The sequence below is a fragment of the Stenella coeruleoalba genome, assembly GCF_951394435.1.
Source record: "Stenella coeruleoalba genome assembly, chromosome: 5".
NCBI lineage: Eukaryota > Metazoa > Chordata > Mammalia > Artiodactyla > Delphinidae > Stenella > Stenella coeruleoalba.
Window position 1 is genome coordinate 3,110,953 of NC_137150.1, and position 15,035 is coordinate 3,125,987.

At 48.1% G+C, this 15,035-nt stretch overlaps 1 protein-coding gene and 1 long non-coding RNA gene across 8 annotated transcripts in view; one reads left to right on the top strand and one right to left on the bottom strand.

Moving 5' to 3' along the window:
- The window catches only part of THRB (thyroid hormone receptor beta), a 392,434-nt gene that overhangs the window by 372,127 nt on the left and 5,272 nt on the right, over positions 1-15,035 (top strand). For all 7 annotated transcript variants that reach the window (XM_079923063.1, XM_079923061.1, XM_079923067.1 and 4 more), the window contains 2 exons: positions 5,515-5,661; positions 10,930-11,188. In XM_079923063.1, coding sequence (XP_079779189.1) covers positions 5,515-5,661; positions 10,930-11,188 — 406 coding nt within the window. The remainder of the gene's footprint in view (positions 1-5,514; positions 5,662-10,929; positions 11,189-15,035) is intronic.
- The window catches only part of LOC307187256, a 115,875-nt gene that overhangs the window by 6,799 nt on the left and 94,041 nt on the right, over positions 1-15,035 (bottom strand). Inside the window, exon 3 of the long non-coding RNA XR_013828561.1 lies at positions 3,711-3,807. This is a non-coding gene — a long non-coding RNA (uncharacterized lncRNA). The remainder of the gene's footprint in view (positions 1-3,710; positions 3,808-15,035) is intronic.

The following is a 15,035-nucleotide window of genomic DNA, read 5'->3' on the forward strand; positions in this document are numbered from 1 at the left end:
CCTGGGGGGAGTGGGGGGTGAGCTGGTTCCTTATATGAGGGGAGGGGAGGGGCGGGGCCAGGGGTGGGGCCAGAGGGATGTCCTAGGTGGTCTGCCCACCCCTTGGTGGTGCTGAGTGCAAGGAGCATGCCCAGTACTGTGCTTTTGCTCCCGGCTCTTCAGAAGTGGCAGGTGGGTTTTTTTTTTTGGTCTTTTTGTTTCGTCTTGTCCATTATTTGCCCCAACTGCACATGTACGCAGTTATTTTTAGTCCCTTATAGTTTCTTTGTATTTTCTTGTGGGAGGAGACGTTTGTCCGGGTGCGAGCCCTGCAGCCAAGGGTCCCAGGTCCCAGGTCCCAGCCTGTCTCCTTATTACTCTGCTCCCTTAGTGCACATGCAAAGGTATGGCTTTGGGTGGATTTTCCACCAGGTATCAAATGTGACCAGCAGAACCAGGGTGGGCCTGCCCCACTTTTCCCCTGGCAGAACTACTGTCTGATGACACAAATTCTCAATAACAGCCTCAGAAAAGGGGCATAAGCAGAAGGGTGATGCAGAATGGGTGATTTGACCACGTGTGGTCATAAAACAAGTGCAGTCAAGCCAGGAAGGCTTCTGTCACCCAAAATGGTTATAATTACATCAGAAGAAGGCAGCGTAGTCTAGTAGTTATGTGCATAGAAATTGGAACCAGACAGCCTGAGTTTGTTGCTTGCCTCTGTTGCTTTTTAATTATGTGACTTTGGGTAAGTTACTTCCCACCTCTAAGTCTCGGTTGCCTTTATGCCCTTATCAATGGTGTAAAAGTAATAGATAGAAGTGCTTGGCATGTCGTTAACAAGCTCCTACGGAGTTACAGTGTGCATCATCCCTGCACCACCACCCGTACCATCCTGTCCCTGCTTTCCCCAGGAAAAGGCCCAAGGCCCAGGGACCTCTCATCACCATTTGTTCCCCATCACAAAGGTGCGGGGAGACACACTGTGATCACTCAGAGGAAGAGAAGAGTCCCGTCTGGCCCCATCCCCTCTGCATGTGCCAGAGACCCCAGCCAAGAAGCCCTCAGCTCTGAGACAGCCACTTGCAAAGGGGTCAACTGGTAGCACTTCCTACTCACCTTGAACAATTCTGATGCAACAGTCAAAGCACAAAGCCCCAGTTCGTCTCGATTTGTGTCATACCAGCCACCTCTAGTGCTGAGCTAGGGTTGAAGCCCACACCTGCACACACCCCTGAATCTCTCCTTCTATAGGTCCCCCCCTCCACTGCCCCAGAGGAGACGTGCTGGATTCCTTATTGACCTTCACCCCATCTCCAGCCCATCAGAAACCCCTGCCCTGGGCTCCCTAGATATGTCTCCAGGTCCCACTTTTCTCCATCTCTCCTGCTGCCCCCGTGGTCCAGCCCACTTCATCTCCTGCCCAAACCACTGCTGCTGTTCTCCCACCTCTTCCTCGGCAACCACATCCCTTCTCCGCATAGAACCATAAATTTCGTCATGCTGCTCCCGTTTAAAGCCCTTCGGCGGCGCCCCACGGCATTTAAAATGTGCCCATCTCCCCTCCATGGCCCTGAAGGCCCATCGTGATGGGACCCTTGCCGCCCCTCCATCCTTTATCTCATGCCACCTCTGGGCCTAACCACACGGGCCTCCTTTCTGACCTTGGGACTTTGCACCGGGTTTGCCCTCTGCCTAAGATGTCCTCTGCGTCTGTGGAAGGCTGCCTTCGTGACAGTCTGCGAGTTAAAGCTCACACATCCTTCTCAGAGGGGCCTGGCTGGCCACCCTACCTCCTGGGCCCCATGTATTATTAGGCCATCTCCAGTCTTACCACAAACTAAAATTCTTCCAACCTGACAGTATGCTTTTCATTTATTGTCTGTCTTCCTTCGCTGTATGAAGGTTCCTTGAGGATACATTGTTCATTGCTGTCACCTCAGCATCTCGAACAAGGCCTGACCCCATAGTAGTTGCTCAAGAAACACTGGTTGAGTGCGTGTATAAACACAGGTTTATTCAGTCCCTCAATCCTCCACCATTTGGCCCAGTGCCGTCTACACAGTAGACCGGTACTCAAGGCGTATCCCCCCACCTTGAGAAGTTCATATCTTAGATGTGTACCTGCATAACTACAATAAAAGTAATAGTAATAAGTGCCTAGATGCAGATGAGTGGTTACATGGGCCACCAGGTGTATTCAAATGAGGTAGACTCATTTCCCACTGAGGCCATCTGAGAGGGCTTCGAGGAGAAGACAGAATTGGAAGTGGGTGGTTTGGAACTGGCAGAGATGAGACAGAAGTGAGGACTTTGAAGAAGGCAAAAGTCCAGGAGGAAGGCCGCCCCGAGGTGGAAAAGCATGAAGCAAGTTGTGGCAGAGACGGGAAGAGGTAGGCAGGGCAGGCTCCGGAGGTCCATTAGCGCCCCCTGCCCACCCCTTTGAGCAGCTCAAGCACTTTGATCCACAGAGGCAAAAACCAGGCTTCCCCACAGTCCCCAGTGGTAAGCCTGCAAGCCTCACCTATCCTCAGTCTCCGAGTTTGATCTCATGTGCATAAACACACGTGTGTGTGTGTGAGCACACGTGTTCAGGGAGTGCACTCTAGGCTACTAGCTGTAAGAAGCGATCCAGTAGATTCAATTGTGCCAAATATTGGTACTCTATTTTTAACATCTTCCAAATATTTTAGCAAATAGTGTGTTGTCCTTATGGGTAAAAAACCTTCAGGGAAGTCACAAACAAGCTCAACTTTAATTGTATTCCTGATGTGTTAACTTGGGTCGATTCATCTATTTTCTTTTTTCAGCCTCTAAGTTTTTACTGACATGAGTTTTCAAAAACAAGCATCCACATTAGTGTGGGGGGGCGAGGGTGGGGGACGAGGGAAGGACAGGGAGAAGGAACTCTACTCTATTGGTAGTAAAGCTCCAGGTTCACCCCAGACGGTCGTTGCAAACAGCCTCGACCATCCTGGCTGGAGCTCGAATCTCCTGGAACCAGCAGACACCACACCAAGCTCCTCTATGTTTTTTTCTAGTATCCAAGACCTATTATGGGCAGAAAGCTTCATAACGTAATAGAAGGCTTCTACTTTGTATGTGGTTTTCCTTCTAGCAATTGTATTTTCCATTAAATACCCAAAGGCTTAAAAGTAAATTTTTTTCCTACTCTGATATCTATCAACAGGAAAGCTTGTGAGGTTGTTACATTTGGGCATTTAATTTTAGTTAGAATTGTCATATTTCCTTGTATAATTTCCCTCCTATTTTTCAAGCCTTTAGAGGTATCACAGACGGTGATTCAAATGCCCCACAGACTCACAGATTAAATGGAGATTATTAACATCCATAGTAAGCCACTGAAGACCATTCCAGGCCAAAGCTATGTTATTAAAATATTTTTATTTCTTAAAAAGTTCACCCTATGTGTGTGTGTGTGTGTGTGTGTGTGTGTACACCTCCCTACCTTTTTAATGTGTGACCATGTTCCTTTTATCAGTTGATCTTCATAAGAGAGCTGTACAGTAAACACGCAGGTGAGACAGGCCGCATTTCGGGGTGGCAGGGATGAGGAAGACCAGCAAGGAGGTCTGAAGGATGCCAGAAGTAGGAGTGACCCAACCTCACTGTGTCTCAGAATCACGCCCAGACTTTCTGTGTACCTTTTCCCTTAGCTCAGTCTATGTGAGAAAGACAGAGAGACAGAGAGAGAGTGAGAGAAGCTGTACATGTGATTATTCCATCAATTCCGTCTGCACCCGGAGAACCAGTAGCCTTCCTAGGCTTTGCCATGCCAGCAGTTGCCCCAGAATATCGTCATTGATTCTGAAACAAGACGGAAACCAGCTTTCTTTCCCATCCACTCACTGCCCCCAAAACAAACAATAAAAAAGTGAAATAAAATAAACAGAAGAATTCCAAAAAGGTCAGTGCTGCCAGCATTTGTTATGTAATAGATTTAAAAATCCTTCCCCAGGCTGTACCCACAACTTTGACCACACTTTGGAGGGCCTGGGCTGTTCCTGTTGACCCTGGTGCCCTGGCAGCAAGAGAGTGGAAGAATCATCCTTGCTTTTCCTCGTGCTAAAACTTAGACGTGAGCAGTAACAGGGGAGATGGGGGGAGAAAAATGGGAAGTGGATTCCTCAGTGCTAGCCCAGTGGGTTCTCAAAGTGTGGTCTCAGACCAGAAGCATTGGTGCCCTGGGAAGTTGTTAGGAGCTCAGATTCTCTAACAGAGACCTAAATTGGAAAGTCTGGGGGGTCATTCTGATGCACAGGAAAGCCTGGGGACCTAGGAGGCAGGCCACGGTCTTGTCACCAGCGGTGCGCTCACCAGCCATTCGGCGGTGACGGCTCAGCAGGCTCACAGAGCCAGTACCCGCTGCCCTCTCTGCCCTGCTTCCCGCGCCTCCCACCCCGCTGCCTGGCTCCTGCATGTGCGCCGTGACTCTAGGCAAAGAGGGTCACCGTCGGGCAGGGTAGGATCCTCTGATCCCATTAAACTTCCCGGAAGACCAGCAATCAGTCCTGGCCTCAGGGGACCGTCTTTAACCTCCCTGGGTGCTCCTTTGCCCATCTGCCTGCCGGGAACTGGGTGAGAACCCCCTGAGGCGGTCATTGTCATCACAAGGACCAGTAGGGGTGACCGGGAGGACTGCCCCTGGCAGGGAGCAGTGCTGACAACAGCAGATAGTGGAGAGGCCACAGCAGGCCGAGGAGCTGGAAGGCCCCAGTGGACATGGGGGCCTGGCGCGTGCACAGCGCCTGAGGGCTTGCGCGCGTGACGCTTCTGCACCAGCAGGTCTGGGGAGGGGGCCGGGATTCTGCATTTCCAGCAAGTCTCCAGATGACACCCAAGCTGCTGACACCCACCCTGTGAGCAGCAAGGCGATGGATGGTTGTGAACAAGGGCAGAGAAGTCGTACCAGTAAATTCTCCACTCTGCCCTCCAGTTTGCCCAGCGTACACGGCCCAGTCCCTGAAGGCAACCCAAAGCAGAGGGCTTCCCCCAGCCCGCGGAGGCCTCCTCCAGCTGGCGTGTGGCGGGCTCAAGCCAAGCAAAAGGCATCGGAAGCAAGAACGACGCCCCCGGGTGCTGTTGGCCAGGGCTCCCCATCCCTGCCCACGCCGTGCCCACCTCCCACAGAAAGGCACCCTCCAGAGTGCGCCGTGCTCTGAAGACGGCACCCAGAGCCCCCAGAGCACAGGCCACCTTTGTGCAGTCAGAAGCATTCCTGTTGTTCCTCCCTCTCTCCCTCTTTCTCTCTCTCCCTCTTTCTCTCTCTCCCTCTTTCTCTTTCTTTCTGCAGCAACAATCCTGTGACCATGATCACTGGGGGCCTTTGAAAGCAATGGCCAAGACAGGTATCTTTGCCCAGAGAACTAAAGGGCGTGAAAACCGCAGGGTCGGTTAACAAAAGATGCGGAAAGTGTACAGTATGTCAGTTCAGAAGAGATTTTCTGCCGCGTGAGAACCGTGACCCGTGGTCCCTTCGATGTCTCCATTTAAATTTTCTTTGTCTCACCTCAGCCAGAAGACATTGGACAAGCGCCAATAGTAAACGCCCCAGAAGGTGGAAAGGTCGACTTGGAAGCCTTCAGCCATTTTACAAAAATCATCACACCAGCAATTACCAGAGTGGTGGATTTTGCCAAAAAGTTGCCTATGTTTTGTGAGGTGAGGAGATTGCTTTTCCTTCTTCATTCCTTCTCATTATAGTTTCCTCGCTCTCCAGGAATACTGACTATGACGTGTAATTTAATACTAATTAGTCGGGGCTTAGTCATACGAAAGCCGTGGCAGTACAGAACGGCAATGCACTGTTTCGTGCGCCTCCCCACCTTCTCTGTTGGGTCGTCATCCATTAGCTTGTCCACATGAGGTCGACAAAGAGCCTCTCGACCTGCCTGGCTCCAGGCGCAGGAAAACATGACAGCCATCGCTCCATCAGTCAGCACCTGTGATGTCCCGGTTGCCACGCCCAGGTTCGCCACATTAAATCCAGTCCTGCTAACAGATCAGCAGGATGGCTCTAATTAACCCCATTTCACAGATGGGGAAAATTAAGATCGAAGAGATGAATTTCACCCACTCAAGGTGAGGCCCTGGTTCTTTTGAGTCTCCATCTGTATTATTTCCACTACATATCCCAGCAAGATGGCTGTGTGGTTTCTTCATCCTCAAGGACAGGTGAAATGACCCTCACAGAGCAAGGATCTTAAAATCTCCTTAAGTCTTCCCTCTTAGAAGCTCACCCTTTCTTGCCCCACCTTCAGGGCACACTGAAGAGCTCACCCACCAGAGCTCATAGACTTTCCTCGGGACACTTCATCCCAACTGTAGCCGTCCTACCATGTGGGAGCTGAGGGCACGGGCTCCGCAGGGGCGAGCGTCCTTGATTAGTTATCAGATGTCTTCAAACCTTGGTTATCTCATCTTTAAAATAGGAGTCAGAGTAAGATCTACCTCTTAGAACTATTAGGAGGCTTCAATGGGATAATTTATGGGTAGTGCCTGGGTCATAAATGTTCCATAAATTTCAGCTGTGAATTCTGCTGTTCTTTCATCTATTACATTACCATTCTGTCTCTAATCTTTTTTTTTAATCAAATGGGGTTGATGATGTTTTCCGGAGAATCTTCCCCTTTGAAAAACCCCACCAAGGACCAATCTGTTGCTCTTCAGACCTCCAAGAGGTCCCAGAAAGACAGCAAACAGAGAGGGCCACGTCCGGCCCCGGGCCCCTTATGGAAGCTACCTGAGTGCCAGGGAACCTAGTATCCCCCAGAAGGAGGCTTAGTGTCCTCACCTGGAATGACCCCATCCCACCGTGGCCTCCAGTTCACGTGCGTCTGAGTTTGCAGTCAAGGGAGCCCGCTAGGATCCTGAGAGACCTCAGACCCTGATAGGGACCCTTCTCGTGGCCATTTCTGAGCCTGCACAGAAGCCACACCCGGAAGGACAGAGCACTGGGCTTCGGGACGCAGGGATCCATCTGGTCGTAGGCCTTGCTGAGACAGAGCGTATGCCTCCTGGTCACCCCCGGCCGCAGGGTGCTGGGGGCCAGGGGCCACGCGGGCCGCCAGCAGCCGCATGGTGGGGACCACTCGTACCCACCCCAGGGGAGCCGGCGAGCCCTGGACGAGGAACTGTGACTTCTATCTGTATTTGGTGTGCTTTTCCATGCCTCTGACCATTTTTTTAAATTAACGTCTATTAAAGTTTTGGAGGCTGTTACAGGAATCATACGTATTCATTGGAGACCGACACAGCACAATAAAGGCAACGATTCATGGTAACACCACCAGGCGATAAACTGCTGACATTTTGGAGCGTAGTTCCTTTTCTCAAATCTGTGTGTGTACACACACGTACATATATACACACACATACATATATGGAATATATGAATATAGTTTGTACCATAATGAACGTTCTACTTAGGAAACTACCTTTTCAAACTTTTTACTAAAGAGTAAGGGGCACATATCATAAAGGTGCAGGTCAATGAATTGTCACAGACCCAACACACCCGCGTAACCAGCACCAAGATAAAGACACAGATCACTGCCAGCACCCTGGTGTCTAATGCCTTAACTTTCTACCCTCAGCTGTAGAACATAACATTTAAGTATTCTCTCATGAAATAATATTGCTTAACTCTACAGTTCATTACTTTTTAAATTGTTATACAATTTTTAAAGGTTACTTTCCATTTAGTTATTACAAAATATGGCTCTATTCCCCGTGTTGTACAAGACACCCTTGAGCCATCTTATACTCAGTAGGTTGTATCCCCCCTCCCCTCCCCCCTACTGGTAACCACGAGACAAAATAATATTTAATGACCACATAGTATGCTAAGGAATAGCTCTCCCATAACTTAGGTTATCTGCTGTTACAGGATCTTTAGCTCACATCCAGTTTTTCACTAATACAAATATTCTGCAGCGAGCATCCTGGTACCTATGCCCAGTTCACAAAGCTGCCTATTTCCTAAGGGCAAATCCTAGAAGTGGAATTTAAGGGCCTTGGCTACACCTTTTAGGGCTCTCGATACGTGTTGCCAAGTTGCCCTCTAGAAAGTGTGTACCCTCTCGCGGCTGCGCCGTGGACACCGGCTTCCTCTGACGCCAGGTACCATCTTTCGTTCCCGTGCACTGGGTTGAGTTTGTTTCCCTGGACCTCTCTTGGTCCTCTCTCTCCGGGCTGTGCCCTCTTTTCTCAGTCCCTGGTGTCTGGAAAGAACTCCGTGGAGTTTGCTAGCTCTACGACTTGAGCCAGCCTGTCAGTCCTGTGTTCCCCTTTGAATACCCACCAGAAAATGTTTTTCAGAAAACGTAAAGCTCGTGGAAACCGGCCTCTGAGAGATATGTCAGTTAAAGAAAGAAAAGAAGCCTTCGCCACCACCAGCCACAAACACGCCGTGCACTTATGTCCTTGGCAAGGCTGAGGGCTCAGCACGCAACTTTTCAAGCATGAGTTGCGGCGAGCTTCTCCCTTCAAGTTTCCCTTAGGAATTTACATCTGCTTCAAAGTCATGATTTCATCTCTCTTTCAACCCTGATATTTTGTAGTCTCCAAACTGAAAAAAAAAGTGGGCGGGCGGCTACTTTGACAGCAGAGATGCGTACGTTTCTGGTGTTTGTGGCCTCCTGAGGGCCTTTACCCTTTGACACCCTCTTTGGAACGCCGAAGAGGGAAATGAACTGTGGAGGCCCTGAGCTACCTGTGGAGTGGGCTGGAGACCCCAGGTGGCCTCGGGGACCAGGAGTTTCGTGCCAGAGGCAATCTGACGCATCTGCTGTTCAAACCGCACTTGCGATAGTTTTCTGCTAAGATCTATGCCAGCCTGCCAACCGAGGGCTTCGAAAGCTCTGACGTCACTGCGGGCAGAGCTGCCAAAAGCGCACCTAAGAATCACCTGTTAGAGTGCAGGGCACTGGCGTCCCTGCCAATCAACCCGAGTGACGCTCTCCCAGGAGCCTCTCTGCCTGGCAGGCCCTTTCTGGAGCGTTCTCGCAATGGAAGTCTTTTGGCAGGTGACTAAGAGGTTGTTTGCCCACGTGCGGAAACAGGCCTCAGCAGGATCCTGCAAACCCCTCTTAAAGGAAAAGGCATCTGGCCTAGTTTTTAAACCGTTGGTGATCCTCGACAAATCCTTATTCTGCTTGTATTGAAATTTTAACTCTTAGCTGCATACTATGTGACAGCTTAAAAAAAAGAAAACAATGGTTTTATCTGATGAGTCATTTCTCTTTGCTACTCTATGTCCGTGGTTCTCAAGAGTGGGGTCCCTGAACCAGGTGCGTGGGCATCACCTGGGAACTCGGAGAATGCAGACACCGAGACTGCAGGGCCAGCAGTGTGTGTTTAACAAGCCCTCGGTGACAGTGATGGGGCTGCAGACAGGACCGCTGCCCTCGGCAGTTAAGCCAGTGTCCACACACTTGAGCCAACTTTCCACTTGCCTGTGGAGGATCTAGCTAAGCTCTGGTCTCCTGTTTCCTACCAGGCCCCAGGGCCAGGAATCCAAGGATGTAACTGAGGAGTACAAATTAGAGCCTAATTAAAAGCAAACTGCAGTCATTTTTTTTTTTTTAATGAGTAGAAGGAGAGAATTCACACGAATGGATTCCAGAACCAAATACAAAATGCCTTTTATGCTATAGAGAAAGCAAAGCAATTAAACAGTAAGGTGGGTAGGTTGAGTTAGTAAAAAATATGAAATATCCCGTATTTTAAAGGTAATTCAGTAGTATTACTTTCAGTCTGACATAATATCCTAAATTGAACCAGTCAGGTGTTGCCAAGAGTATTTCCCAAAAGAGAACTGGTACCTGCTTTAATGAAGAGATAGAAATTACGTGTCATTACACGTTCGTCGTTTACGGAAACGCACACCCAAAGCCCTTCGAAGAGCGAGCTCTCCCCTTCTCTTGGCCTTGGATTCTGACAGAGCTGGCTTCCACCCCTCGCCTCACCCACAAACACTCATGGGACTCCCTAGCATGTCGCTCGATCTCTTAGTGCCTGAATTTCCACACCTGTCAGTAAAACTGGAATTAGAATATTTACCTCGCTGCATTGCTGCGAACATTAAACAAGGTGACGCATGTAAATCTTAGCACGATGCCCAATTCGTCAAAAACACCCATTAACTAAGTCTTTCAAACTACTTTGATGACGGCACTTAAACATTCTCCCCCTCCAGAAAATCAAACTCTCATTTTTTATTATTTCTCTTCACAAAGTTTTCTTTTTTTAAGTTTATTATTGATGCTGTTATCACATTATCACAAACCCTAATTAACAGGGCAACCAAATGAGCTTAAAATGAGATTAGGACACTGGCGGAAAGATCCAGCATGTGGAGTGATTCTGGTGCCCGAGGTGCTGAGGAGAACGTAACGACCTAGGAGCCAGGAGGTCTGGATTCTGGTCTCACCTCTGGCTCACTAGGTGACTGAGCAAAGCTGGGACATCTCTCGGTCTTGTGGGTGACATGCATCTGTAAGCGACCTCCTCGTTCTTGGCCTTTTAAGAGATTCAGGGAGCAAAGTTGCTTCGAAAAACGGAGCAGGGCAGTTGCCAGCTGAACGGTGGAGTCAGCTGTTGACTGTTAGAGCTACCAGACCAAAATGGGGGTGCATTTAGGCAGGTCTCCGTTGGTGGTGTAATAGACACCCCCGTGACTAGCACAGTTTCACATGTGACTGGAATATAATGCAAACCACCAAGATTAAAGTTGGTGAAGATTACGAGCAGTCTGGAGTATGAAAAATGGTTGTGGCCGTCTGCAGCCGAGCAGGAAGGGAAGGCCACGGGCTCACAGAGGGCAGGACGGGTGCTGCTTGCGGGGGACCGTCCCCATGGCCCTGGAGGCCCCGTGCGCGCTTCCTAACTGGCAACTGCTCCTTGCTGACGTGCCCTGGTTCTTTTCAGCTGCCATGCGAAGACCAGATAATCCTCCTCAAAGGCTGCTGCATGGAGATCATGTCCCTTCGCGCTGCTGTGCGCTACGATCCAGAAAGTGAGACTTTAACCTTGAACGGGGAGATGGCGGTGACTCGGGGCCAGCTCAAAAACGGGGGTCTCGGGGTGGTGTCCGATGCCATCTTCGACCTGGGCATGTCGCTGTCTTCTTTCAACCTGGATGACACTGAAGTCGCGCTCCTTCAGGCCGTCCTGCTGATGTCTTCAGGTGAGTGTGCCCAGACTGGGCATCCAGAGAGCTCGCGCTTGTCTGGTGTGCATTCAGATCACTTGATGAGTTTCCGGTCCCCCGGTAGCTTCAGAATCACGTCTCGCTCCCCTCCAGCAAGCGAGCGAGCGGGGGTTAGCCGACGGCCTGGGACCTGAAGGTGGGTGTCGGGCTCCTGATGCTTTCTGCAGTCTCCCCGTGTAGTGGGGAGGGAAAAGAGGAGCCGTGCTAAAGACTCGATGAAATGGTCCGCCTTCCATAGACGCTGCCCGGCCTGCCTGGGGCGGTCGGCCAACCTGCCCCCCTCTGGTTTTGTGTGTCCTGGACTTCGCACAGGATGCTGGTGTCACCCATACCCTTAGCCTGTGTGGTGGGCAGGCTCTGGCACGGCCTTCCCTTTTCCTCCTCTTCTGACGTTCACCCCCTCCTGCTGAGTGTGTGGGAACCCATGACCTACTCCACTTAGAATCTGGGGAATTCAGTGTCACCCATGTGACTGCGTGACATTATATTATACGCGACTCCCTCTTGGGAGCAGATGTGCTCTGACAACTCTCCTTGCTCAGGTGACAGGGAGCTGCTTGTGGCCCCTGGAAGCCGAGGGCAGTCTCCAGTCGACAGCCAGGGAGAAGCCAGGGCCCTCGGCCCATCAGTAGAATTATCCTTAAAGAAATAAAATGTGTAACTCATCTAAGGCCTCCCTGTGTGACCTCGAGGGAAGCTGCTAGGGTCTCTGGCCTTCAGTGTCCTTGAAAATAAAGAAACTGCACAAAGTAAGTGCAGAGCAACATCATGTTGATCTTCTGTCTGGATCAAAAGTTACAGGATCCTGTGGAGAATTTATCTGGCACATGCAAAGAGAGAGAGGAGACGGGGAACAGAAGGGAGATTCAGCAGAGCCTCAGAGCAGCAGCATGCAATAGGAAGGAAAACACGAAATTAAAATGCACAAATTGCAATTTGAGCTGGATAGCAGATTTCAAAAGCCAGCATATTTTGTTTAAACTCAGAAGGGTGCATTGAGACAATAGCCCTGATTCTTCCTTTCAGATTAAGCAGAACCCTACTTAGAGTTTTACTAATACAGATATTTCAATAACTAGACACGTGGAGCATGAATGTATGTGATCAGAGCCACAACCTGAGAAGTGGGCAGGGGGATGGTAGGGCTCCCTGAAGCTGTATGAGGAATTCATTCAGGTTTATACAGTTCTTTTTTTTTTAATTTTTATTGAGGTATAATTGTCATATAACATTGCATTAGTTTCAGGTGTACAAGATAATGACTGGATATTTGTATATCCAACCCCATATATAGTTGCAATGAGGACTTGCGATGAGGACTTTTACGCTCTTAGCAACCTGCAAATGTGCAATTACAGTATTATTAGCTATAGTCACCTGTACATTACATCCCTATGACTTATTTATTTTATAACTGGAAGTTTGTACCTTTTGACCCCCTTCACCCATCTCACCCACCCACCCCCGTCCTCTGGTACCCACCAATCTGCTGTGTCTGTGAGCTTGCTGGGGTTTTGTTTGTTTTTTAGATTCCACAAATAAGTGTGATCATACGGTGTTTGTCTTTCTCTGACTTATTTCACTTAGCCTAATACCCTCAAGATCCATCCATATTGTTGCAAATAGCAAGATTCCATTCTTTATGACTAAATAGTATTCCAGGGTGGGGTGTGTGTGTGTGTGTGTGTGTGTGTGTGTGTGTGTGTGTGTGTGTGTGTGTGTGTGTGTGTGTGTGTGTGAATCATATCTTCTTTATCCATTCATCCATCAATGGACACTTAGGCTGTTTCCACACTTTAGCTATGGTAATAATGCTTCAGAGAACATGGGGGGTGCAGATATGTCTTTGATGACTTAGTGATTTTGTTTTCTTCAGATAAATACCCAGAAGTGGGATTGTTGGGTCATATGGTAGCTCTATTTTAATTTTTTGAGGAACCTCCATACTGTTTTCCACAGTGGTTGTACCAACTTATATTCCCCAAAATAGTGCATAAGCGTTCCCTTGTTATTTTTCTTTTTGATAATAGCCATTCTGACAGGTATGAGGTGATATCTAATTGTGGTTTTGATTTGCATTTCCTTGATGATTAGTGATGCTGGGCATCTTTTCATGTCCCTGTAGGCCACTGGTATGTCTTCTTTGGAAAAATGTCTATTCAGATCCTCTGCCCATGTTTCAAGTGGATTGGTTGGCTTTTTGCTATTGAGTTGTATGAGTTTTTTATATATTTTGGATATTAACCCCTTATCAGATATATGATTTGAAAATATCTTCTCCCATTCAGTAAGTTGCCTTTTCATTTTGTTGATGGTTTCCTCTGCTGTGCAGAAGATTTTTAGTTTTACATAGTTCTCCTTGCTTATTTTTGCTTTTGGAGTCAAATCCAAAAAATCGTTACCGAGACCTAGGCCAGGTAGCTTACCACCTATGTTTTTCTAGGAGTTTTATGGTTTCAGGTCTTACATTCAAGTCTTTAATCCATTTTGAGCTAATTTTTGTATATGATATGAGACAGGGGTCCAGTCTCATACTTTTGCATGTGGCTATCCAGTTTTCCCAACACCATTTATTGAAGAGACTGTCCTTTCCCTGTTGTATATTCTTGGCTCCTTTGTCGTGAACTAATTGACCACATATGCATGGGTTTATTTCTAGGCCTTCTATTCTGTTCCATTGATCTATGTGTCCGTTTTTATGCTAACACCATACTGTTTTGATTACTATAATTTTGTAATATTATTGTAAATCAGAGAGTGTGACACCTCCAGCTCCGTTTTCCTTTCTCAAGACTGCTTTGGCTATTCGGGGTCTTTTATGTCTCCGTACAAATTCTGGCGTTGTTTAATCTATTTCTGTGAAAAATGCCACTGAATTTTGATAGGGATTGCATTGAATCTGCAGATTGCTTTGAGTAGCATAGACATTTTAACAATATTAATTCTTCCAATCCATGAGCATGGGATATTATTCCACTGTTTGTGTCTTCTTCAATTTCTTTCATCCGTGTCTTATAGTTTTCAGTGTATAGGTCTTTTACCTCCTTGGTTGAATTTATTCCTAGGTATTTTATTCTTTTTGATGCAGTTGGGAATGATATCTGCAAATAGTGACAGTTTTACTTTTTCCTTTCCAATTTGGATGTCTTTTATTTCTTTTTCTTGCCTAATTGCTGTGGATAGGACTGGTAATCCTATGCTGAATAAAAGTGGCAAGAGTGGGCATCCTTGTCTTGTCCTCTATCTTAGAAGAAAAGTTTTCAGCTTTTCATCATTTAGTATGATGTTAGCTGTGGGCTTGTCATATATGGCCTTTATTATGTTGAGGTACAGTCCCTCTGTACCCACTTTTGCAACCCAATCGCTTGCAGCCTAGATATTCCCCTGTCATCCAGCCTTCTTTTGACATCCTTCTATCATTTTTTTGAAACTGCCTTGATTCCTCTCCTACACCAGTGGTCCTCCCAAGACTTGGGGAGGTTTCCTGGGCTGTACATGGTCATGGTCTCCTCTAGCTCCAGCTTCCCACTGTGACTCTTCTCTGCACAGGGTGACCCTAGCGTCGCTCACGTCCCCTTTTCTTTTCATTTTAATTTCCCAAGACACCACCAACCCAGGGCTGCTACGGTAGCAACCAAAGGTATAAGGGACGGGAAGGTAAACAACTAAAATTTGATATCGTGCTGCTTTGTCTTCACCAGCGTTTCTTCCCATGGGACATTCCTCCTCTGGCATCCAGGCCTCCTGAGATCTTCGCAATCTCTTTTCACACCTCTCTCTTCTCTGCATTTCCATGCTTGTCAAAACCCTTCCTTATTATGCA